Source organism: Bos taurus, chromosome 17, assembly GCF_002263795.3.
Source record: "Bos taurus isolate L1 Dominette 01449 registration number 42190680 breed Hereford chromosome 17, ARS-UCD2.0, whole genome shotgun sequence".
Taxonomy (NCBI): domain Eukaryota; kingdom Metazoa; phylum Chordata; class Mammalia; order Artiodactyla; family Bovidae; genus Bos; species Bos taurus.
In genome coordinates this window covers 52,178,856-52,205,419 of record NC_037344.1, presented here as the reverse complement: position 1 = coordinate 52,205,419, position 26,564 = coordinate 52,178,856, and the positions used below count along the sequence as shown (strand labels likewise).

The 26,564-nt window shown below is 44.2% G+C and overlaps 1 protein-coding gene and 1 non-coding gene across 6 annotated transcripts; both read right to left on the bottom strand.

Annotated features, from left to right (window-relative positions):
• RILPL2 (Rab interacting lysosomal protein like 2) lies at positions 1-26,564 on the bottom strand. 5 transcript variants are annotated; one of them, XM_010813955.2, is made up of 5 exons: positions 26,169-26,564; positions 17,224-17,375; positions 10,098-10,211; positions 2,759-2,843; positions 197-716 (listed from the first exon to the last, which is right to left on the bottom strand). In XM_010813955.2, the coding sequence occupies exons 1-5, from the start codon at positions 26,490-26,492 to the stop codon at positions 672-674; spliced, it is 720 nt and encodes a 239-aa protein (XP_010812257.1). In that variant the 5' UTR covers positions 26,493-26,564; the 3' UTR covers positions 197-671. The 5 variants fall into 5 exon arrangements, with proteins under 5 accessions (NP_001077187.1, XP_010812257.1, XP_024833104.1 ...); XM_024977336.2 differs by lacking the exon at positions 197-716 and adding an exon at positions 723-1,135; NM_001083718.1 differs by lacking the exon at positions 2,759-2,843 and having other exon boundaries at positions 1-716; positions 26,169-26,559.
• LOC112442136 (U6 spliceosomal RNA) lies at positions 10,341-10,452 on the bottom strand. The gene has a single exon (XR_003030142.1). It is a non-coding gene; the product is annotated as a U6 spliceosomal RNA (small nuclear RNA).

Here is a 26,564-nt window from a genome sequence, read left to right as displayed (position 1 = left end):
TTTTCACTTTCAATTTCATGGTGTTTACTATAGAAAAACATTCATGTGTCAGTGGACCTTCGCAGTTGACCAAACTGAATTGGTCAAGAGTCAACTGTATACAGTTCACAGATTTGGAAACCAAGACTCCAAAAGGCTGAAGTACCTTACACCAGGTCACATAACTCTAAGAGGCCACTCTGAAACACAGAAAGTGTAAAAGTCATTTTACTTTAATACAAAATCATATATAGAAAGTCATATGAGCAAAATCAAATATTCACTAATATCAGTGAAGTCTTCATTGCAATGTCCATACCAGGTTTTCCTGCATCCTCTCCCCGTCCCCACTTGTGCTGGTGTATTTCGCTGCTGTGTGGCAAAGACGTGGGCCCGGGGACGCAGAGCTGGTGTCCACATCTGCGTGCTTGGGGCCCCTGGGTGGTTGAAGTGGGGCTGTAGGTGGCCCCACTGTTTTTTTCTTCTGCTTTCTCAATTTCTTTTGCCACTTCTCCTGCCGTGGCCCAGCGTTCAGGGGTGTTCAGTTCTGCAGCTGGGGAGAAAGCTTCACCCCTTCCTCCTTGGACGGCTTTGAGGGGAAGTGAAGAAGCAAGTGCAGTGGGTACATGTGGCACTGACAGATGACTGTGGAAGTCGTCTTTGTGGGTGGTCCTCCGTGTCTGAGAACGCAGTCATGGCCTCCGGTCTAGGTCTGCTTCCCTGATCGGAAAGAGAACCTGGGTCGGGGCGGGAGACGGGAGGTCAGAGGAAACAGAGCGCTGAAGTGGGGCGTGCACAACCCCCTGCAAATTCTGTAAGCAGCTCCTGCAGGCCATTCACCCAAAAGTTTATTTCTTAAGAGCTCATTATGCAACAGGCACTGTTCCAGGGCTTTCCATCTACTAGCTCATTTCACACTAATAACAGCATGAGGATGTTGAGTATAGTCAATATCCCTATTTTACAGATGAGCAAACTGAGGTTCTGGGAGGTTAAGTAACAGGCCCAAGGTCACACAATTTTGTCTTGGAACTGGGAGTTGGGCCCAGAAGCCCACTTAACCACTGTGCTAGCCTGACAAATGGAGTCTGGAATGTTTTTGTTTTCATTTTAAGTGGTTTTTATTGTAGAGGAAACGGTAACTTCTCGGTGTTCCCTACAATGATAAAATGAATAATGACTAATATGTAAATTCTTGGATATAACAGATAACACATATAAAGATATCCCTGAAGCATGAACGCCAAACTTTCAATCCTCCTGACGCACTAGACACGTGGGAGTGATCACAAAGTACAGTGTCAATGCTAGCTCAGGTTGTCGGAAAGACGCAAAGATGGCCAGTGAGCTGAAAAGTCGGTGATGGGGATACAGGCTCTTGCTTCTAGTCAAAGACAAGCCCCAGTCCCAGCCCCGCTAGCAGCTCTGCCGGCAACGGCAGGGGTGAGCCCTTGACTGTGTGGATACAGGCGATAGGGCACATCCACCCTCCCCCTGAACCTAAGTATACCATCTCCCAACCCCCACTTCCCTGCCTCAGGAAATGACATCACCCCCAACCCAGTCATTCAAGCCAGGAACTGGGAGTTGTTCTCAATTCCTCTCCTGTCATCCCATCTGTTGTATTTTAGTCACCATGCCCCAAATATGTTCCTAATCCCACCACTTATCTCTTCCACTGCCACCCCCAGGCTGAGCCACCCTGATGAGCAGCACAGCCTTCCTGTCCGCCCCCTCCCCCGCCACCCCCACAATCCACTCACACAGCAGTCAGCATGACTGCATCACTGTGCAGAGATAAGTCATTCCTCAGCTTAAACCCTTCCAGGGCTCCCCATTGTCCTCAGGACAAAGATAAAACCCTTCTTAGCATGACCTAATTCTTCGGAAAGTCATTCATTCATTCACTCTGTAGCTTGTCTGATCACCAAGTCGAGGCCTCACTATCTTCAAACCTGTGTCTTCAGTGTTTGCTCAGTCGCTCAGTCGTGTCTGACTCTTGGCCCCGTGGACTGTAGCCTGCCAGGCTGCTGTGTCCATGGGATTCTCCAGGCCAGAGTACAGGAGCAGGTTGCCATGCCCTCCTTCTGGGGATCTTCCCAGCTCAGGGATCAAACCCAAGTCTTGCAACTCCTGAACTGGCAGGGGGGATTCTTTACTACTAGTGCCACCTGGGAAGCCCATGTCCTTAGGCTGGCTTACGTACATTTCATTTTTGCCATATCAGGCTCAAACTCCAATTATGTGACCCAAAGAACTCCCCAAGAAGAGAAAGAAAGAAACCAGTAGCTTATGGGTCTAGAAGCCTTGTTTCCAGTGCAATCCTCAGCCAGTGAATATCCCACATAAACACTTTCAGATCTGATACCCTCTGTAGGGTGGAGATGCTCTCTCATACATTATCTTACCACAGGAGACCCTTTCTAGGGAGAAGAAACAATTTGACTCTGTCCTATCAACGCTTCTCCACAAAGCGGTCAGAGTAAACTTTTGTTTTTTCAAAAAGATTTTATTTTTTATTCTCGGCTGCATCGTGCGGCATGTGAGATCTTAGTTCTGGACCAGGGATTGAATCCATGCCTACTGCATTGGGAGCACGGAACTTTAACCCCTGGATCACCAGGGAGGTCCTTAAGCTTTTTATAGGTGAATATGGACATGTCACTCCCCAGCTTAAAACCTTCCAAGGTCTTTCCGAAGCACTTAGAATGAAATCCAAAGTCATCACTGGGATCCATGTGGCCCAGAAGGACCCAATCGCTCCCCACTCCAACCTCACCTCCCTTCTCTTTGCTGCTCCAGCCACTGTCATCTCTGCTGCACAAGCTGGCTCCAGCCTCTGGCCTTCATACCCGCTGTTCTTTCTGCCAGGAAGGCAGGGAAAACTCAGATCATTATGGTCTTTCAGAACTTAGCTTGAATGCTGCCTTTTCACAGGCGCCTTCCAGGACTCCCCAAATCTAAAGTAGCTCTTTATCGGGACTTCCCTGGCGGCCTAGCAGTTAAGATTCAGTGCTTCCATGGCAGGGAGGATGGGTTCAATCCCTGGTCAGGGAACTAAGGTCCCCCATGCCTTGAGGTGAGGCCAAAAAAATTAAAAAGTAGCTCCCAATCAACCTCTCTCTTAGCACCCTATTTAATGGTCTTCAGTGCATATAGGGCCATCTGAAATGTCCTGACCAGTTCACTCTCTACCTCTCCCGCTAGAATGTAAGCACCATGAGGGCAGGGACTCTGGCTTGTTCACTCTACCCCAGCACCTAGAACAGTGCCTGCTGCATGGTAGACCCTCAATAAATATTTGTTGGGGGAATAAATAAATGCGGTTTCAGGTGGTCTTGTCTGACAAAGCTGTTTTCATGCAGTCATTCAAGAAAGCTTGGACTTCCCTGTGGTACAGTGGATAGGAATCTGCCTGCCAACGCAGGGAACACAGATTCGATCCCTGGTCCGGGAAGATTCCACATGCTTTCGAACAACTAAGCCCGTGTGCCACAACTACTGCGCCCACATGCTGCAACTACTGAAGCCTGTGTGCCTAGAGCCTGTGCTCCACAGCAAGAGAAGTCATCGCAATGAGAAGCCCATGCGCCACAGTGAGGGAGTAGCTGTGCCAGCCGCACCGAGAGAAAGCCCGAATGCAGCAATGAAGACCCAGTGCGAGCAAAAAATAAGGAAAGAAAAGAAAGGAGAAAAGAGAGCCTGGCAGAGACATCCTTGGTGGTCCAGTGGTTAGGACTCCACACTTCCACTGTAGGGGGCCTGGGTTTGATCCCGGGTGAGGGAACTAAGATCCCACAAGCCTGGTAATACTTAACTAAGAAGATGCATACTCTGTGGGCTATCTGCCCCCACAGAACCATGTCCTCCCTTCTCTGGCCTGTTCTCCGCTCCAGGAGGCTGACATCCCTGGATGATCTCAACAAGCTCCCTTGTCCTTTAGCTTCTGGCTGTGCTCAGCCAATGGGAAGCACCAGCAGGAGCTGGGAGGGTGGGAGGAGAGAAGTGTAGGGGTATTCACTCCCAGCTCTGTCCCTGCCGGCCTTGTCTCACTAGCCACTGTGTTTTCCTCTTCTGAAGGCCACACTTCAGTCTGACTCCCCCAGGGCCCCTCACAGCTCCCCTTCCTCGCTCCTCTGTTGCCCGCCCCAGGGTGCTTCTCCAGCCCTTATCTCTGTTCCCACATCTGTAAAATGTCCCTTCTTGAAATCTTTTCAGCCACTCCTTTTGAGTGAGGCTTGGTTTCTTGATAAACAAGAACCCGGGCTGATAGGCTCCGTGGCCTTGCAATTTTCCTCCTGGATGTCCCTCCCTGGGAAATTCACACACAAGTCCATGAGAGGACATGAATAAGCATGCAGATATTCACTGCAGCACTGTCCACACTAGGGAGAAGGCAATCTGGGATCCCATCACTGGGGTTAGAAACAAGACGTGTGTCTACACTGCTAGGTGGATAGATCTTAAAAAATGCTTAGGGACTTCCCTGGTGGTCCAGTGGCTAAGACTTTGAGCTCCCAATGCAGGGGGCCTGGTTTGATTCTCAGTCAGGGAACTAGATACCACAAGGTCACAATTAAGACCCAGTATATTCAAATAAGGCCCTCCCTTGTAGCTCAGGTGGTAAAGAATCCACCTGCAATGCAGGAGACCCTGTTTCGATCGCTGAGTCCGGAAGATCCCCTTGAGGAAGCCATGGCAAACCACTGCAGTTTCTTGCCTGGAGAATCCCAGGGACAGAGAAGCCTGGCAGGCTATAGTCCATAGTGTTGCAAAGTGTTGGACAGGGTTGAAGTGACTGAGCACGCATGCATGCATAGTCAAATAAAGAAAAAAAATTAAAACAAAACAAAAAAATTGCTTAATGTCCATCAAGAGATGAAGAGACAAATCAAAAGTGGTCTACACATACCATGGAATATCACCAGGCCTTAAAAATGAAAGAAATTCTGACACGTGGTACAACATGGATGAACCTGAGAACAATGTGCTAATCATATAAGCCTGTCACAGAAGGACAAATACTGTATGTCTCCTCTTATATGAGGTCTCCAGAGTAGTCAGATTCATAAAGACAGAGAGGGGAGTGGTGGTTGCCAGGGGCTAGGGGAGGGGAACTGAGCAGTTAGTGTTTAATGGGGACAGAGTTTCGGGATGGGATGATGAAAAAATTCTGGAAATGGATTGTGGTGATAGCTGCATAAGATCATAAATTTCCTTTTTTCTTTTTTTGGCCACACCACACAGTATGTGGGATCTTAGTTCCCCGACCAGGGATCAAACCCACGCCTCCCGTAGTGAAAGTTCAGAGTCTTAACCACTGGACCGCCAAGGGAAGTCCCTGTAAACATATTGATATTTAATGCCCCTGAAAAATGGGGACTTCTCTGTTGGTCCAGTGGCTAGGACTCCACACTCCCAATTCAGGGGCCTGGGTTCAATGCCTGGTTGGGGAATTAGATCCCACATGCCGAAACTAGGAGTTCGAATTCTGAGACTAAAGACTCCAAGTGCTGTGGCTGGGGATCCGGAGTACCTCAACTAAGGATCCTGTGTCCCACAAGAAGACCTGGTGCAGCCAAATAAAAAAGAATTTTTAAAAAATGATTAAAATGGTCTCACAGACATAGAAAACAATCTATTATGGTTACCAAAGGGGAAGTACGGGGGAGGAATAAATTAGGAGTTTAGTATTAACAGATACACACTACATATAGAATAGATAAACAACAAAGACCTACTGCACCACACATGGAGTAATATTCAGTAACGTATTATAACCTACATGAGAAAAGAATATTAAAAAGATATATATTATATATGAATAACTGAATCACTTTGCTATACACCTGAAACTAACACAGCACTGTAAATCAACTATACTTCAATTTTTAAAAAACGATTAAAATGGTAAATTTTATGTTAGGCATACCTTTTTAAAAACACTGAAGAAAAGGCTCGTTCACACTCCGTTCTCAAAACCCAAAGCATTTGACCACATATTGCTTAAAGCTGTGCCGCCCAAAACAGTGGCCACTACGAGTCTTAATTGAAATATGCTGTCAGTGTGAAATATACATAAGATTTCAAGGGCTTATTATTTTTAAAAAAAGACTGTAAAATATGTCATTAATAATATTTTATAGTGATTACACGTTGAAAATGACAGTATTTTGGAAGCATTGGATTAGTAAAACATATTACTAAAGTTTTTGTAAAAAAGTGCCTGAAGAATTATTCCCTGGTGGTCCAGAGCTTAGGACTCTGAGTTTCCACTGCAGGGGGCAGGGGTTCGATCCCTAGTTGGGAACTAAGATCCCGCAGCCATGGCGCAGCAAAAAAAAAAAAAAAGCCTAAAAAAGAAGAGTGCCTGGTAAAAAAGAAAACAGTGACAGTGCTTAGTGAAGGGGAAAAAAGCACTAGGAAACAGAATGAAGATGACGTGTGAAACAAAATACCAGTTACCACTGAAAACACATCCACATAAGGCAATATATACTTTTTAGAACACATTAAATACATATGAGATGGGCTGACGGGGAGGGGAGCCGGGAAGCAGATTGCAAATGGGCGACGGAGATAAAGAGGGAATAAATAAAAGCAAGAAAAAAGAAAGCTTGTGCTGACAGCGAAGCTCATCGTGCCATGAGCTGAGAATCACTAATGGAACACTCTGTTCCTGAGGATCCAGAAAAAGAAAAAAATCTCTCTTCTCTCTTGAAACAAAGGCCTCTTAATTAAATCTGCCCTGGGAGGTAACCCAGAATCTCTGACCCCTCAAAATTACTTCCCTGTAAAACCAGAGTCAACAGAGTCCTTACAGAATCGCTCATGGCAGTGCCCCCAGGGTGAACATCCCGCCTGGCGCACAACATAGACTCAGTGAGGGTCTGCTGACTAACTAACGACCAAATAATGTGAAGGGAAGTTGAGGCCCCCTCAGCCCTCCCTGGGAGGCAAGACTAATGAAGCAAGAGCTGGATGGAGGCTGAGGACCTGATGCAACCCACAGTGATGGTTCATTCGGATCACACGATTTTTATTTTTAAGCTTAAATGATTTGCCAGCATTTGGAAAACAGATTCCATGAACAAATCCGACGTCTTGGCATTGCTCAAGAATCAGAAGGTCTGTTAACAAGTTGTTCACTGGCCAGACAGAACTGAAAGGCAAATGTCCCCACCCCACCCTACACCCCCCTCACACATCCACATGAAGTGCTTGGCCCCCGCAGGCTTTCGAGTTTGACATCCTTGACCAAAGCTGTTTCTCACTTTCGATCCAAAAGTCCAGGAGCTGGTAAACTGTCACCAGGTCATTTTCAAAGCAACCAAGACCAACAGGCTGCTTGCTTCAGCCTGGAGTTGAGGAAAGGTGTGCCTCAGTTCAGCTCAGTTCAGTCGCTCAGTCACGTCCAGCTCTTTGCGACCCCATGGACTGAAGCACGCAAGGCTTCCCTGTCCATCACCAACTCCAAGAGCCTGCTCAAACTCATGTCCATCTAGTCGGTAATGCCATCCCACCATCTCATCCTCTGTCATCCCCTTCTCCTCTTATCTTCCATCTTTCCCCGCATCAGGGTCTTTTCCAATGAGTCAGTTCTTCACATCACATGGCCAAAGTAGTGGAGTTTCAGCTTCAGTACTAGTCCTTCCAATGAATATTCAGGACTGATTTCCTTTAGGATGGACTGGTTGGATCTCCTTGTGGTTCAAGGGACTCTCAAGAGTCTTCTCCAACACCACAATTCAAAAGCATCAATTCTTTGGTGCTCAGCCTTCTTTATGGTCCAGCTCTCACATCCATACATGACTACTGGAAAAACCATAGCTTTGACTAGATGGACCTTTGTCAGCAAAGTAATGTCTCTGTTTTTTAATATGCTGTCTAGGTTGGTCATAGTTTTTCTTCCAAGGAGCAAGCGTCTTTTAATTTCATGGCAGCAGTCACCATCTGCAGTGATTTTGGAGCCTAAGAAAATAAAGTCTGTCACTGTTTCCATTGTTTCCCCGTCTATTTGCCATGAAGTGATGGGACCAGATGCCATGATCTTAGTCTTTTGAATGTTGAGTTTTAAGCCAGCTTTTTACTCTCCTCTTTCACTTTCATCAAGAGGCTTTTTAGTTCCTCTTTGCTTTCCATGTTGTCACCCTGCTTATCTGAGGTTATTGATATTTCTTCTGGCAATCTTGATTCCAGCTTGTGCTTCATCCAGTCTGGCATTCTGCATGATGTACACTGCATATAAGTTAAATAAGCAGGGTGACAACATACAGCCTTGATGTACTACTTTCCAAATTTGGAACCAGTCTGTTGTTCCATGTCCAGTTCTAACTGATGCTTCTTGACCTGCATACAGGTTTCTTAGGAGGTAGGTAAGGTAGGTATTCCCATCTCTTAAAGAGTTTTCAACATTTTGTTGTGATCCACACAGTCAAAGGCTTTAGCATAGTCAATAAAGCAGAAGTAGATATTTTTCTGGAATTGTCTTGCTTTTTCTATGATCCAACAGATGTAGGCAATTTGATCTTTGGTTCCTCTGTCTTTTCTAAATCCAGCTTGAACATCTGGAAGTTCTCGGTTCAAGTTCTCTGTTGAAGCCTAGCTTGGAGAATTTTGAGTATTACTTTGCTAGCATGTGAGATGAGTACAATTGTGCAGTAATTTAAACATTTTTTGGCATTGCCTTTCTTTGGAATTGGAATGAAAACTGACCTTTTCCAGTCCTGTGGCCACTGCTGAGTTTTCCAAATTTGCTGGCATATTGAGTGCAGCACTTTCACAGCATCATCTTTTAGGATTTTAAATAGCTCAGCTGGAATTCTATCACCTCCACTGGCTTTGTTCATAGTGATGCTTCCTAAGGCCCACTTGACTGCACTTCACACAGGATGTCTGGCTCTAGGTGAGTGATCTCATCATCATGGTTATCTGGGTCATGAAGATCTTTTTTGATAGTTCTTCTGTGTATTCTTACCACCTCTTCTTAATATCTTCTGTTTCTGTTAGGTCCATACCATTTCTGTCCTTTATTGTGTCCATCTTTACAAGAAATGCTCCCTTGGTATCTCTAATTTTCTTGAAAAGATCTCTACTCTTTCCAATTCTGTTGTCTTCCTTTGTTTAAGAAATGGAATAAACTAAGGTGTGCCTAGTTGTATTCATACCTGGAGTCAGAAAAGGCACATCTGGGGACTTCCCTGGTGGTTCAGTGGCTAAGACTCTGTGCTCCCAATGCCGGGGGTCTGGGTTCAATCCCTGGTTGGGGAACTAGATCCCACCTGCCACAAGTAAGAGTTCACATGACATAACTAAGGGATCCCACATGTCATATCGAAGATTGAGGATCCTATGTGCTGCAACTGAGACCCGGCACGGCCAAATAAATAAATAAATACTTTTTTAAAAAAGAAGAAAAGGCATATCTCAGGTTGTTGTCCAAAGGTTCCCCACATTCAATTGTCTGGGCATTCATTAAAAATCCAGATTTCTGGGCCTCCTCCTAGAACCAGCGATTTGATTTCTGAGAATCTGAACTTTAACTAGTTCGAGGTGCTGCAACCAAAGAAACCAGGAATGAACAAAGGGGCATGAAAACAAGGGGAGTGTTTGAAGGAAACTGTCTTATGTGTCCTAATGTTGGGAGACAGGGGGCCCTCCAGAGTTGGAAGTAGAAGAGGTGATGATTTAGCCCCCGTAACCTCCAATAATTATTGCTATTGTTTTTCTTGTTTAATATTATTAGTATTATTATCTGGTTATTGTTATTATATCACAGGGAGGCAGTAGAGTGTCGAACCTGGACTTCCTTGGGTTCCTAACTTCACTACTTACAATGTATGTGACCTTGGGTACAGAACTTTACCCCCTGGAATTTATTTCCCCATCTGGGAGTCAAGGATAACAACAGTGTCTACCTCATAGGGTCACTGTGATGAGCCCATGAATTAATAATGTCAGGTGCTTACGCTCCTGCCTAGAAGATAGCATAATACACCAGCATAGCGTTTGCATATCAGCTGCAGGACCACCAGCAGAAGAACAGGGCCTCCCCTCTCACCCCCACTCCTTCCTTTAGCGACTATTTAGTGGCAACGTGGGGCAGCAAGTCAACTTACAGTTTCCTTATGATTGTCTTCTCCTCCTTGTTGCTGTTGGCATTGCTGCCCCTGGGAAAAAGAGCCTCTTTCTCTCTTCTTCCTCCTGGGCCTTCTCTTGGTGGAATCAGACCACTGGGAAAAATGAGATAAATAAGTGGGTTGTTTTATTGCAGATCTCTTATCTGTGCATCTTTGAAAGTGAAGGTTCTTTTTTTTTTTTTTTTTTACAGTTTATTTACATATTCATTATTATTATTATTAAAACATATGGAATGCTTTATGAAATTGCATGTCATCCTTATGCAGGATGACATCTTGCATAATCTTCTCTGTTTTGTTCCAATTGCAGTAAATGTGCTGCTGAAGCGGGCACTGAAAGTGAAGTTTCTTCGTAATTATTATTATATTAATAATGCTATCATTGAAAGCTCTAGAGTTAGATATCCTGACCCAGATCTCTGGAATCTTCCTTCCTCTTTTCCAGTGTTGATACCTCTTCTTTCCTTCTCTTATCTAATTACCATGGCTGGTACTTCAAGCTTCTCTAATTTCTAGAAATATGATCATGTATAAATTGTCTAACTCAGGGCTCCCCAACCTTCAGGCTACCGACTGGTACCTCCTGTCAGATCAGCGGTGGAATTAGATTAGAAACAAAGTGGACAAAAGTGTAAAGCTCTTGAATCATACTGAAACCATGCCCCACTCCACCCTGGTCTGTGGAAAAACTGTCTTCCATGAAACTGGTCCCTGATGCCAAAACGGTTGGGGACAGCTGCTTTAACTTAAGCCTTGATTTCCTAATTGGAAATAAAAGGATCATAAAAGTACCTGCCTTCTAGGATTGATGGATTAAGTGAGCTAATACATGGAATTCATTCATTTAACAAATATTACTAAGCTACATAGTCTACCAAGGTATATAGACATAGCAATGAACAAAACAGATGAAATATCTTCTCTCATGTAATTTATATTTCATTGAGAAGAAAACAGTCAACGAACAAATAAGTAGAAATGTAAAAATATACACTAAGTCAGGTGGTGCTAAGAGCTAGATTGATATTAATCAATAAGATACTGAGGTCAGGTGACCCAAAGAGATCCAGAGTATTTCCCTGGACTTGATGTACAGAACTTGGAAGAAGGTTGTTCTCTCTCACTTGCTCAACTGGGACTGCCAGCAGTCATGCTCCCTAAGATTCAGAAAAGGATTGTCTTTAATACAAGATAAGGAGGCCAACAAAGAAACAGAATCAAAGAAAGAATCATGACTGGGGTCTCTGATTCCAACCCTGAGGTCTTAGATGCAGTCTTTTTCTTTATTTCTGAGAGCAATTCTAGGATCCTTCCCAGCTATGTGAACCAACAAAATCTCCTTTTGTACTTTAGCTGATTTGAAATAAGATCTCTGTCACTTGCAACCAAAAGAAGCCTGACTGTGATGAAACATTTCAATATCTGATCCAGTAAGCTCATTAGATCCACTTAGGTATTTTGTTGTGTGTACCAACTGGTAAATTTATGCCTATGCTACAGGCATAAATTTCCCCCTTACCACAGACTGAATTATGTTCTTCCAGAATTCACATGTTGGGACTTCCCTGGTAGTCCAGTAGCTAAGACTCTGAGCTCCTAGTACAGGGGGCCTGGGTTCAATTCCTGGTCAGGGAACTAGATCTCACATGCTGCAACTGAGAGCTTGCATGCCACAACTAAAGGAATCCACATGCTGAAACTAAGACCCAACACAGTCAAATAAAAACAATCAAAAATTAAAAAAAAAGTTTTTAAATAATTTGTATGTTGAAGCCCTAACCTCCGGTATTACAGTATCTGGAGATAGGGCCTTTGGAAGACAATTAGGTTTACATGAGGTTATGAGGGTGGGCCCTCATGATGGATTGCTGCTGCTGATGCTGAGTCGATTCAGTCATATCTGACTCTGTGCGACCCCATAGACGGCAGCCCACCAGGCTCCCCCGTCCCTGGGATTCTCCAGGCAAGAACACTGGAGTGGGTTGCCATTTCCTTCTCCAGTGCATGAAAGTGAAAGTGAAGTCACTCAGTCATGTCCTACTCTTCGCATGGACTGCAACCAACCAGGCTCTCTGTCCATGGGATTTTCCAGGCAAGAATTAGTGCCCCTTTAAAAGGAGATACAGCTTTCTCTCTTTCTCATTCTCCCCACCAGCTGAGGACACAGCAATATGGCAGCTGTCTACAAGCCAGAAAGAGCCAAAACCAACCATACTGGCAGCTTGATCTAAAAATTACCTTTCCCCACTACCTACAGCTATCAGTTCAGTTCAGTCGCTCAGTCGTGTCCAACTCTTTGCGACCCCATGAATTGCAGCACGCCAGGCCTCCCTGTCCAACACCAACTCCCTACAGCTATAAAACACCCTAAAACTTATTGATTTACAATAATGATGGGGGACTGCCTTGGCAGTCCAGTGGTTAAGATTCTGCCTTCCCATGCAGGAGGTGTGGGTTCAATCCCTGACTGGGGAACTAGGATCCCACACATGGCACAGGGTGTAGCCAGAAGTTAAAAAAAAAAAAAAGTGAAAACAAACAAATATAAAACAATGATTTATGACTTCTCATGATGGCTCTATTTTTTTTTTTTTTCTGGCTGCTCTGCACAGCTTGTAGGATATCAGTTCCCTAACCAGGGATTAAATCCAGGCCTTTGGCAGTGAGATTGTGAAATTCAAACCACTGAAACCGCCAAGGAATTCCCAGATGGCTCTATCTCTTATGGTTGATTTGGTCGTTCTTCTAATGGTCCACTTTGGGGTTCTCAAGTGGCTGTGTTCAGTTGGTGGATCAGCTGGGGCTGTCATATGGGACCCCTCAATTCTTCTTCATGTGACCTCTCCACGTGACTGCCTTGAGCTTCCTCATAGCATGGCAGTCTCAAGGCAGCAGTCTGAGAGCACAAACATGGAAGCTGTTAGGCCTTCGAGAATCTTAACCTTGGAAGCCAAACAGCATCACTTCCACCACATTCAACTGGTCCAAGAAAGTTATAGGGCCATCTAGATTCAAGAAAAGGGAAAATAGACTCTACTTGTACTCTGATGAGAGGAGTGGCAAAGTCTCACTGCAAAAAGAGTGCAGGATGGGAAAAACTGTTGCATCCATCTTTGGATACAGCCTACCATAGCTGCCCTCAGTTAAAAACTATCCTTCGTATGAGCCTGGGCTTCCAAATTGATGCAGTTGCTAAGAGAACACCTCAGTTGACATGCTAGTTTCTCCAGAATATATAACACTAGAGACTAAACAGAATCCTGCTATCTGTCTGTCAGCCTGCACCAGATGGGAAGTGCCCATCTGTCGTTCTCTGGGAATTCAAAACTGGAACCAACATGTGTTGCTTTATTCACTTGCAAGCTGCTTACGGCATTGGCAGTCTAGCAGTTCCTCTTTTTAATTAACTGTGTCTGAAGCACTTATTAAATGAGATGAAGGCAGGTCTTTCCATTAACGTAGTTCCAACCTCAGCGGAAGGAAGACAATTAAATTCCTGTTGGCAGAATTCAGTCCTTTCAGATAGGACTTTCTAAGGACATTTTTACTTTGCTGCTCTCTTAATGATATCACATTGAATGAATTTAATGAATAATATCATTGGGGGACTTCCCTGGTAGTCCATTAGCTAAGACTCTGTGTTCCCAATGCAAGGGGCCTGGGATGGATCCCTGGTCAGGGAATTAGATCCCACAAACTGCAATTAAGAGTTTTCATGTTTCAATTAAAGATCCCTCATGCTGCAAACTCAGCACAGTCAAATTAAAAAAACAAATTTTGTTTGGTTTTGTTTCAGAGTACATCCCATATTTCCAAACTTTCCAAGTTTCAATGTGGTGTGATAATTAAAAGCTCAGGCTCTGATGTCAGTCTGTCTGATATCACATCTCAAGGTTGCCACCACCAACCAGCCCAGGGACTTTGAGCAGCTACTTGACCTCTCTGACCCTTAGATCATCTTGGGGATAATATTACCCTAACTCACAGGCTTGCTGTGAACACTAATTGAAATTATGCTTGGGATACACTAAGCAGAGTTCCTGGTAAATCTGTACACAGGTCAAGAAGCCACAGTTAGAATTGGACATGGAACAACAGACTGGTTCCAAATTGGGAGAGGAGTACATTAAGGCTGTATATTGTCATCCTGCTTTTTTAACTTATATGCAGAGTACATCATATGAAATGCCAGGCTGGATGAAGCACAAGCTGAAATAAAGATTGCCAGGAGGAATATCAATAACCTCAGATATGCAGATGACACCACCCTTATAGCAGAAAGTGAAGAGGAACTAAAAAGCCTGTTGATGAAAGGGAAAGAGTAGAATAAAAAGCTGGCTTAAAATTCAACATTCAAAAAACTAAGATCATGGCATCCGGTCCCATCACTTCATGGCAAACAGATGGTGAAACAACGGAAACTTTATTTTATTTTCTTGGGCTCCAAAATCACTGCAGATGGTGACTTCAGCCATGAAATTAAAAGATGCTTGCTCCTTGGAAGAAAAGCTATAACCAACCTAGACAGTATATTAAAAAGCAGAGACATTACTTTGCCGACAAAGGTCTGTATAGTCAAAGCTATGGTTTTTCCAGTAGTCATATATGGATGTGAGAATTGGACTATAAATAAAGCTTAGCACCACAGAACTGATGCTTTTAAACTGTGGTGTTAGAGAAGACTCTTCAAAGTCCCTTGGACTGTAAGGAGATCAAACCAGTCAATCCTAAAGGAAATCAGTCCTGAATATCCATTGGAAGGACTAGTGCTAAGCTGAAAACTCCAGTACTTTGGCCACCTGATGCAAAGAACTGACTCATTGGAAAAGAGCCTGATGCTGGGAAAGATGGAAGGTAGGAGGAGAAGGGGACGACAGAGGTAGTTCGATGGCACCACTGACTTGATGGACATTGAGTTTGAGCAAGCTCCAGGAATTGGTGATGGACAGGGAAGTCTGGAGTGCTGCAGTCCATGGGGTCGCAAAGGGCCAGACACGACTGAACGACTGAACTGAACTGAACTGATAAATATTAGTTGGCACGGGACCTCCCTGTGGTCCAGCAGTTAACACTCCACGCTTCCAATGCAGGGGATATGGGTTTGACCCTGTGGAACTAAGATCCCATGTGCTCTGCAGCACCACCAATACACCAAAACGAAACAAATACTAGTTGACTGAGCCTGTGCTCTAGAGCCCTCGAGCTACAACTGCCAAGTCTGTGTGCTGCAATTACTGAGGCCTGTGCACCCAGAACCTGTGCTCTGCGACAAGAGAAGCCACCACCAGGAGAAGCCCTCACGCTGAAACAGAGTAGCCCCAACTCGTCGCAACTGAAGAAAGCCTGGGAAAAGCAATGAAGACTCAGCACTGCCAAAAGTAAATACATAAATAAAAGAAAAACAAATATTAGTAGGCAATACGTTTTCATTCTTTTGGTCTTTCCTTTGCCTGCCTCTAATGAAACTTGCTTTGCTTAACTGCAGGCTTCTCAAAATGATTCAACCACAGAGCTCCTTTATGCCGTGCCATGTGGCTTGTGGGATCTCAGTTCCCCAACCACAGACTGAACCTGGGCCATGGCAGTAAGGGCACCGAATCCTGACCACAGGACCACCAGGGGACTTCCTAGAGCTTCCTTTTCAAGAAATACCTATGTAAACTACAACATTTTGGGAAACTTGGTAGAGAGGGATACAACAAAGGTCAAACCTGCTATATCAACAACTTCCTTATTTCCTGCCTTGCTTATCCTACAATTCCTCCTGTATGCAATATTTATTATGATTTTTTTTAACTTGTAATTTTTATACAATTTCAAATTTAGAGAAAAGGTATAATATTAGTGCAAAAACTTTCCATATACTTTTAACCCCGATCCTTCAAATGCTTATCCATGTATCTATCTACCTACCTAGCCGTGCATCCATCTTTCCATCCACTGACCCATCCACCCCTGCAACTATCTACCTTCTCTCTGAACTCTCTGGAGAGTGAACTGGAGAAATCTTACCCCCTTACTCCTAAATACTTATGTGGCTTTCCAAAGAACAAGGACTTTCTCTTACATAACCAAGTTGTTCAGTTATCAGAATCACCACATTGATCTTTTCAAATAGTGAATCAGATCTGGTCATTCCCTTGATTAAGGCATCCCAGAGTCTTCTTGTTACATTTGCTATAAAACTAGAGCTCCTTGATGGCGGTAGGATGAATTGGGAGATTGGGATTGACACATATACATTATTGATACTATGTATACAATAGATAAGTAATGAGAACCTACTGTGCAGCTCTGGGAACTCTACTCAATGCTCTGTGGTGACATAGATGGGAAGGAAATCCAAAAAAGAGGGGATATATGTATACAAATAGCTGATTCACCTTGCTGCACAGCAGAAATTGATGACACTGTAAAGCAGCTATGTGTGCCAGTCGCTCAGTTGTGTCTGACTCTGCAGTTTCGTGGACTGTAGCCCTCTAGGCTCCTCTGTTCATGGAATTCTCTAGGCAAGAATACTGGAGTGGATTGCCATTACAACTATACGCCAGTAAAACAACAACAAAATAAAAAACCTAAAGCTCCTTTCTGTGGCCAACACGACCAGCTCCTGGTCTCTTCTGAACCACTGTATACCTCACAATCCAAGTTCCACCATGGTGGGTCCCCTAAATTGGCCAAATGGTTCCCACCCCAGGACCTCTGCACTTCCTGTTCTACTTTCGCCCAACCAAACTGTTACTTGGTTGGCTGCTTCTTGTCATTCACCTCAGAGGGGTCTTCCCTGTCACCGAATCTGACACAGGCCCCTCCCAGCACTCCAGTCTCCGTCAAGTCACTTTTCTACATTCTCTCCAGCATCCACCGTGCTCATCCTGCGGGCTCACTGTAGGCTTCCTGGCTGAGTGCCTATCTTCCTGCTAGCCTAGCACGGACTTCCTGTTTTATTTCCTGCTCTACCCTCAGTGCCGAGAATAGATTCCAGCATAGAGTGGGTCTCCAGTAAGTTGACTGGACGAACATCAGAACAGATAGGTAACATATCAAGGAGCTCCAGACAGGATCTGGGTCTGCAGCGTAGGCGCCCCAGGGCAGCAGGGCCCACCTCTTATAGCACTGCAGCTCTTCCTGCACCACCAGCAGCTGTGACTTGAGCTTGTTGCGCTCCTGAAGCACGTCCCTCAGCTCCTGCAGAGTAAAGCGTGGTCGGTTGGGATCTGTCAGGTCAACCACCATTTTGTCTGGTCCCAGGTTCACCTGTAAGAAAGGACATCACTTGTACATTTTACCCCACGAGGCTGGACTTTCCATCCCAGAAAGGAGAGTCCTCTTGTTCTGTTTCTCCCAGGGACCTGATGAGGTGAGGCACCACCTGCTGCAAGTGTTTGGTTGATGGTAAAGAGTCTGGGAATTCCCTGGCAGTCTGGTGGATAGGACTCTGTGCTTTCGTTAGGACTCTGGGCCCTGGGGTGATCCCTGGTTGGGGAACTAAGATCCTCTTTTAAAAATTTTTAAAGAAGAAGAAGAAGCAAGAGTTCTAAGTACTATTCTCCAAGAAAGGAGCCAGGGCTCCTTGGAGAGAGGCTGAGTCTAGGGCTGGAGCAGGGCAAGTCCAAGTTTAGTCTGGAATATTCCATTGTGTAAGGGATGGAGACAGAGCAAAAGGACATAATTCGAAGGCGCTCCTACTGGCCAAACTGAACAATCTGAGTAACAACATTAATAACAAGAATGGATAATAAGCCATCAAATAATAAGAGGAGGACTCAGGAATCTATACTTTTTTAATTTAATTAACTAATTAATGGGGATCTAATAGCTAACTTTATATGTCACCCTACTGGGCTAAGGAATACCCAGATACTTGGTTAGCCCATTATTTTGAGGTGTGTGTGAAGGTGTGTTTTGGAAGAGACCAGCATTTGATTTGGTGATCTAAGTACAGCGGAGGGATCCCCCCAGTGTGGGTGGACATCATTAAGGGCCCAAATAGAACAAAAAGGTGGAGAGAGGGTGAATTCACTCCCTGCTTGAGCTGGAACATCCTTCTTCTCCTGCGCTTTAGCACTGCACATCAGTGCTCCTGGTTCTTGGGATTTCGAACTGTCCCAAACCAGGACTTTTACCATCAGCCCCTGAGACAAGCCTTCCAACTTGGACTGAATCACAACACCAGCTTTTTTGGTTCTATAGCTTGCAGACATCAGATTGTGGAACTTCTCAGCCTCCATAACCCCCTGAGCTGATTCCTATAATGAATATTCTCATCTATATCTATAGCTACATCTGTATCTCCTATTGTTCTATTTCTCTGACTAATACACTGGGAAGGAAGGGAATCTGTACTTTACAGCAGAATGCCAATTAATGTTTATTTATTTATTTGACTGCACCAGATCTTAGGTGAGGCACAGGGGATCTTTGATCTCTCCTGTATCATGCAGGATCTTATAATTGTGGCATGTGAACTCTCAGTTGCAGCAAGTGAACTAAGAGTTGCAGCATGCGGAATCAGCATGGGGGATCTACTTCCCTGGCCAGGGATCAAAGCCCAGACACCTGCATTGGGAGCAGAGTCAACCACTGGACCACCAAGGAGATCTCTGGAATGCCAATTAATGTGTAGAAGATGATAAGAGTTAGAAAATCCTTTTGCAACCAATTTAGTAATAATTGATTCAGGCAAGACTAATGAATGGATCTAAAACCACTGGGTGAAAATTTGTCGGAGAACAGGATATTTTACACAGTTTCAAAGTATTTTCCCATAGGCTACTTGCGCATTACAAAGGGCATAAAAGCACCCTTCTGGTGCAGAAATTTTGTAGACAACACCTTAACCAAGGGCTAGAAGTTACCATCACCAAACATCACCAATGACGACAAACTGAATCAGGCACCTTCTAATCCAAGACACTGAGAAGGATATAGCATCAATTGAGTGATAACCCTGCTAAACATGTGTTACTTGTTTAAACATGAATCTAACTGTGAGGAGACACCAGAACAAGCTCAAGTTGAAGAACATTCTACAGACACTGATACATAACATATTCAAAAATGTCAATGTCACGAAAGAGAAGGAAAAGCTGAGGAACTGCTCCAGACTAAAGGTGACTAAAGAGAGGTGTCGTACTTCCCTGGTGGGTCCAGTGGTTAAGACTCCGAGCTCCCACTACAGGGGGCAAGGGTTCGATCCCTGGTTGGGGAATTTAAGATTCCGCATGCTTAGAGGTGCAGCCAAAAAAAAAAAAATGAGAGAGAGGTATTTCCTAAAGATACTGTACAACTCTATACTAGATTCTGTATCAGAAAAAAAAATGCTAAAAGGTCATTATTATGAATTTTGAATAGGGATGGCATTTAGATCTTAGTATTCTACCGACTTTTCCCCCTGAATTTGATCATTTATTGTGGTTATCTAACAGTATGTCTAGGAGATACACACGAAAGTATTTAGTATTTAGGGTGAAAGATCCTAATCTTTTACTAACTCTGCAGCTAATATAATGTCTGCTCAAATAGCTGGGCAGACTTTGAATGAGTAAATAATGTGTATATACATATGTGTATATTGACATTGACATTGACGTCGCTCAGTCATGTCCGACTCTTTGCGACCCCACAGACTATTCCTCCGTCCGTGCAATTTTCCAGGCAAGAGTACTGAAGTGGGTTGCCATTTCCTTCTCCAGGAGATCTTCCCGACCCAGGGATTGAACCCGGGTCTCCCACATTGTAGGCAGACGCTTTACCATCTGAGCCACCAGGGAAGTCTCGTGTGTATATGGGTGTCTATACTTCAGTCTGTATATCTTTTTTTTTTTTTTTGGCTGGACTATGCGGCATGCAGGATCTTAGTTTCCCTACCAGGGACTGAACCCACACCCCAGGCAGTGGAAGCAAGGAAGTTTCAGTGTCTATTCCTGTTCTCTTAAAAATAATTTTATTTATTTTTGGCTGTGCTTGTCTTTGTTGCTCTGCATGGGCCTTCTCTAGTTTTGGCAAGTGGGAGCTACTCCCTAGCTGCAGTGCTCCAGCTTCTCATTGCGGTGGCTTTTCTTGTTGCAGAGCACGGGTTCTAGGCTTCAGTAGTTGTGGTGCATGGGCTTAGCTGCCTCGCAGCATGTCGAATCTTCCCAGACCAGGGATCAAACCCACATCCCCTGCATTACCAGGCAGACTCTTAACCACTGAACCACCAGGGAAGTCCCCAGTGTGTGTTTCTTAAGACATATTATACACACACACAAACACACATATACACACACCTGAATACAACAACTGAATCAGGGTGAAAGGTATACAAGTGTGCATTGCACTTGTCTTGCAACCCTTCCATAGGTTTGACATTGTTTCAAACTGAAGTTAAAATGAAGCAAATATTTGAAGACAACCTAAATGTCCACTAGCAGAAGTCTAGTTAAATAAATGGAGGCACAACCACACTCAGAATATTCTACAGGTGACAAAGAGAACAAGGTACACAACAAAAGAAAGGCAGTAGTGCCCGCAGTCCTCCTCTTGGACTGACAAATATCAGTGGTGCGTGAGGAAACACTGTCGTAAAAGCTGTGGGGAAACTGGCTCCTTCACTGACCGAAAAGGGAGCCAATCACTTTATCCCCTTTAGAGTGCAATTTGGCAATAGTTCCTGGTGGCACCAGGCTTCTCTGGTGGCTCAGATGGTGAAGAATCCACCTGCAATGCAGGAGACCCAGGTTCGATCTCTGGGTCGGGAAGATCCCCTGGAGAAGGGAATGGCAACCCACTCCAATATTCTCTTCTGGAGAATCCCATGGACAAAGGAGCCTGGTGGGCTACAGTCCATGGGGTTGCAAACACTCAGATACAACTGAAGTGACTTAGCACGAATACACATTAAAATGTCAATGCCTTTCCTTTGACCCAGTGAGTGCACTTCCTCTACATATTCAAGGGCCAACTGGTACAGATCAGACTAACCCACTGAGGCTCCGGCTCAGAGCAAACGAGTGGAAAACAAAGGTCTTTTAATAGGAAACTGGTTTAAGGAGAGACTCTTAACATTTTTGTGTTCTACAAACCTTTTTTGGCAGTCTGGTAAAGCTCATGTGGATTCCACCTCAGAATAATGATCTCAAATGTATAAAACAAAAGGCATAGGATTACAAGGAAACCAACTAAGATAACATACACTCATCAAAATCTAAAAATAAATATATGATCCCAAGACCTGCTCCTTCATTAAACACAACGTAGCTACAGGTCCAATAAGATACAGAAGAAAAACAAAGTTTTGAGATATGTACTACATTGTAATGGGACATGAAAACACCTGTGATTTCCACTGATGATTGTCACAGGTACTACTCATAATATTACTGTGGTTTGTTTTTTACATTCATGATTTTTTTAAATTTATTTATTTTTAATCAAAGGCTAATTGCTTTACAGTATTGTGTTGATTTCTACCAAACATCAACATGGATGCATTCATGATTGAATAAAGTGGTACTACATTTCATCTGGAGGCTGGTGAAAATAAAAATATAATTTCTTCCCATGCAAGTTCATGGATCTCATGGATTAGACTCATAATCTTGAGGAACAGCGGGGAGCAGGGTTCCAAAAACTCCAAGCTGAGAACCCTCAGGTTGAACAATTGATATTACTGTACAATGGAAGTTTCCAAAAGCCATTAAAAGATGAGGAAGTAGAGATTTTGCTGGAGATCCAGCAGCTAAGACTAAGCTCCCAATGCAGGGGACCCAGGTTTGATCTCTGGTCAGGGAACTAGACCCCACAGGCCACAACTAAAAATCCTGCATTGTAACTAAGACCTGGTACAGCCAATAAATAAATAAATACATTAAAAAAAAAAAAGATGAGGACGCTCTTTATATTCTGATTTAGTACCACTTTCATGCCATATTAAGTGAAAATAAGCAAGGGGCAGAACAAGGCATATATTATCATACTATCTGTGTGAGTAACAGAAAACTATATTCATATCTGCTTGTGTTTGCATGAAGTATCTCTGGATACTTTAAGAAACTGATTGCTTAAATTTTTTCCGAGGGGATATGAGAGCTTTTCCAAGGCAAATACTTTTGTAACTTTTGAATTTTGAACTTAAATTTTAAAAAAAACAAAGGGAAAAAAAATCTCACACCTATTGGGATGGCTACTGTAATCAAACAAACAAAATATAAAATAACCAGTGTTGGCAGGACTTCCCTGATGGTCCAGTGGTTAAGACTCTGTGCTTTCACTGCAGGGGACATGGGCTGATCCCCTTGTGGCTCAGATGATAAAGAATCCACCTGCAATGCTGGAGACCTGGGTTCGATATCTGGGTTGGGAAGATCCCCTGGAGAAGGGAAAGGCTACCCACTCCAGTATTCTGGCCTAGAGAATCCCATGGACTATATAGTCCATGGGGTCACAAAGAGTTGTACACAACTCAGTGACTTCCACTTCACTTGACTTCACAAGGAATATCCCACATGACATATGGTGTGGCCAGAAAAAAAAAAAAGACAAACAAGCTTTGGTAAGGATGTGGGAAAACTGAAATTCTTGGGCACAGTTGATAGAATGTAAAATGGTGAAGTCACTATGAAAAACTGAATGGCTGATCCTTTAGAAATTAACAACAGAATTATCACATGATACAGCAATTCCACTTTTGGGTATATACCCAAAAGTCTTGAAAGCAGGTGCTTGAAGATTGATTTATAGATCCATGTTCAAAGAAACAATATTTATACAGATCACGAGGTGGAAGCAGCCCACGTGTCCATTGTCAGATGGATAGACAAACTGGTGAATCCCTACAATGGAATATTATACAGCCTTAAAAAGGAAGGAGATTCTGACATATGCCACAACATGGAGGAACCTTGGGACATGAAGTGAAATAATAAGTCAGTGGCAAAAGAACAAAAATCATCTGATTCTACTTATATGAAGTACCTAGAATAGGTAAATTCACATAGACAGAAAGGAGAACAGAATTACCAGAGGCGCGGGGGAGAAGGGAAATTTGGAGTTAGTGGTTAGTGGGCACCGAATTTCAGTTTCGCAAGATGGGCATTTTGGAGGACGGTGGTGATGTTGCATAATAATGTAAATTGACTTAATGCCACTGAACTCTGTTCTGAAAAATGATTAAGATGGTAAATTTCACCTCTACTTTACCACAGCTAAAAATAGTAATTAAAAAAACAAGAAAAAAAAAAGACAAGGGCATATTTTTATAAACTGTCTAGCGGCATTAAATATTCATTCTCTCTGCCTTTTCCCCCACGCTCGTTCTCAAGACTATGGTTTGGGAGGAAAATGTGCTAGCTCATCTGGGGCTAATGAAGCTTGTCTGCTATGCCCCAGGCAGAAAATGGCCCGGGCCCTATTCAAACCACGCTGTTTACGATCCATCATGGGTCTATCTTTGTGTCTGGAGTTGGAGATGACAGGAAACAAGCGCAAAATGTGAGCTGAGGGATCCTGGGCAAGTCATTTAACTGTTCTTGAATCTCAAAAGTCAGGCTTCTAATGATATTCAACCATCTCATATGACAGATCCTAAAGAAGAACCTTCTCTTCAAATAGCATTGTCACCGTGACTAATGAGTAGGTGAAGTAAAAGTGTACCAACAAAGCTACCAGAAATCTTCACTCTTCCCTGTGAATTTCAGCCACCCTGTTCCTGTTGTCTTTTCATGGCGCACTTCTCGGTCTGTAATCCTGTGGGCTGGTTTTGAAGGTCTGTGTGTCTCGCTTCTCCCACTAGTTGTGAGGCTCCATGAAGGCAGGGACCTTGTCTAATTTAGCTCCATAGCTCCAGGGCCCTCACAGTGTAGTCACTCACCAATGTCACCACAAGCAAAGTTACAGGTCTGTACTTCAGCACTGTGTGGTTAAGACTAGCATCTCTGAGGACTTCCCTGATGGCTCAGTAGACAAGAATCTGCCTGCCAATGCAGGAGACATGAGTTTGATCGATCCCTGGCCTGGGAAGATTCCAGATGCCCTGGGGCAACCAAGCCTGTGCTCCACAATGGGAGAAGCCGCCTCAAGGAGAAACCTGTGCACCGCAACTAGAGTAGTCCCTGCTCGCTGCAAATAGAGAAAGCCCTCAAGAAGCAATGAGGACCCAGCACAGCCAAAAAAAAAAAACCAGACTAGCATCTCTGAACTAAAATCCTGCCTCCACCTCTTACTTGCTCCAAGTCCTTGGCAGATTACTTAATCGTTCTATGTCTCCGCTTCTATAAAACGGGAATAATAATAGTATGAGGATCAAATGAAATAATTCACTTCAGGAAGGTTTTTTTTTAAAACTGTAACTGGAGACCTACTAGAGAGTTGTGATATTAATTTAGTGAGTTACAAAATAATTTAAAAATTCATAAAAATAGAATAGGAAAGTATGACTATATATCATGTTTAGTAAGGGTGAGTTAGGATAAATTGTTTCTTGAAACTTTTTGTTTCATCAGTTCTGAATATTGATGCAAAATGTAAGTTTGTAAAATGGGGGTATAACATATATACAGAAATATGCACTAATCTTGAATTTATAGCTTGATGATTTTTACCATATGTGTATACCCAAGTAACCACACCCAGATTAGTTCCCTATATATTTCCTTCCTGTTCTCTCCCACTCTCCCATCCTGGGATTACCATCAACCTGTCTTCTATAAGTAAAGATGGGACTTCCCTGGTGGTCCAGTGGTTAAGACTCCACACTACTAATATAGGGAGCTTGGGTTTGATCCCTGATTGGTGAACTAAGAATCCACATGCCACCTGGTGCAGTCAAAAATTTTATATAAAGATTACTTTGCCTATTCTTGAATTCTATGTACAGGAGGCTCTCTTTTGTACCTGGCTTCTACCTCTCAATGCAGTATCTGTGAGATTCATCCATATAGTTGTCTGTTTCGGTACCTTCTCATTGTTGTGTAGTATTCCATACCACAAGTTAAAAAATCCATTCCTCTGTTCCCTCTGGATTCCCAATTTGACACAATTATGAATAAAACTGCCCTGGATATTCTTGTACATATTTTTCTGTGGTCATAAGCAGTAATTTCTCTATAGTTAAAATGTATGTCTTACTCCAGGTCAAAGATTCTCAAATCGTGAAACCTGGACCTAGAGCACCTGTATCATCTTGGAACCTGTGAAAAGTTGTAGATTCTAGGTCCCACTGCAGACCTACTGAGTTGGAAACTCTGGCACTGGGGCCAGCCAATCTGTGTTTTAATCACTCAAGGTGATTTTGATGCCTGATAAAAGCATGAAATGCCTGCTTCCCTGGTGGCTCAGATGGTACTGAATCTGCCTGCAATGCAGGAGGCCTGGGTTCTATCCCTGGGTGGGGAAGATCCCCTGGAGAAGGAACTGGCAACCCACTCTAGTATTCTTGCCTGGAGAATCCCATGGACAGAGAAGCCTGGCCGGCTACAGTCCATGGGGTCGCAAAGAGTTGGTCATGACTGAGCGAGTAACACAGTAAAGCTTGAGAACCACTGCTCAAGGTCCCCATCAACCTGTCTTCTGCAAGTAAAGATGGACTTCCCCGGTGGTCCAGTGGTTAAGACTCTGCCCTTCCCTCTTCCGCAGGAAGCCTCTGCTTTAGAACATACTCAGTGCATACCCCAGCACCTAGTAAGTGCTCAGTTAATGTTACCTATCATAAAGCTTCTGGGCTTCCCAGGTGGAGCAGTCATAAAGAATCCACCTGCCAATGCAGGAGACATAAGAGATTCAGGTTCGATCCCTGGATTCCTTGGAGGAGGGCATGGCAACCCACTCCAGGATTCTTGCCTGGAAAATCCCATGGACAGAGGAGCCTGGTGGGCTACAGTCCATGGGGTCGAAAAGAGTCAGACAAGACTGAACAACTGAGCACACACAACACTTCTAAACTGAGGACTGGATACTCGTGGGGAGTTGTTTTGAGGGGTTTGGATGTTCAAGAGAGGTGAGCGGCCCCCCTCCCATTGGGAGCTCCCTGCACCCCGCCCCCGGGGCTAGTCCCCGCTCTCGCGCACTCACCTCCGGGCCGGCGGCCGAGCCCTCTCTCCGCAGCCCCTCCACCTCCTTCCTGAGGTTGTCCCGCTCCATTCTTAGCTCCTCCACCGTCAGGTTCCCTTCATTCACCAGCGTCTCCAGCATCTCCAGGACGCGGACAATCTTGAACTGCAGTTGTGTCACCCGGGGGTCACTGCCCAGGGCCATCAGCTCACGGCCCATCACGTAGGAGATGTCATATACGTCCTCAGCGGTCAGCTGCAAGGGGCTCTTGCCCAGAGCCCCCTCGGGTCCCGCCTCGTCCTCCTCCTCTTCCTCTTCTTCCTCTCTCAAAGGGGGCTCCTCCATGGCGGCCCAGACCCCTACAGCCTCCGGGGCTGCTTTCTCGGAGTCTGCGAACGTTCAACTTCCTCCCGGCAC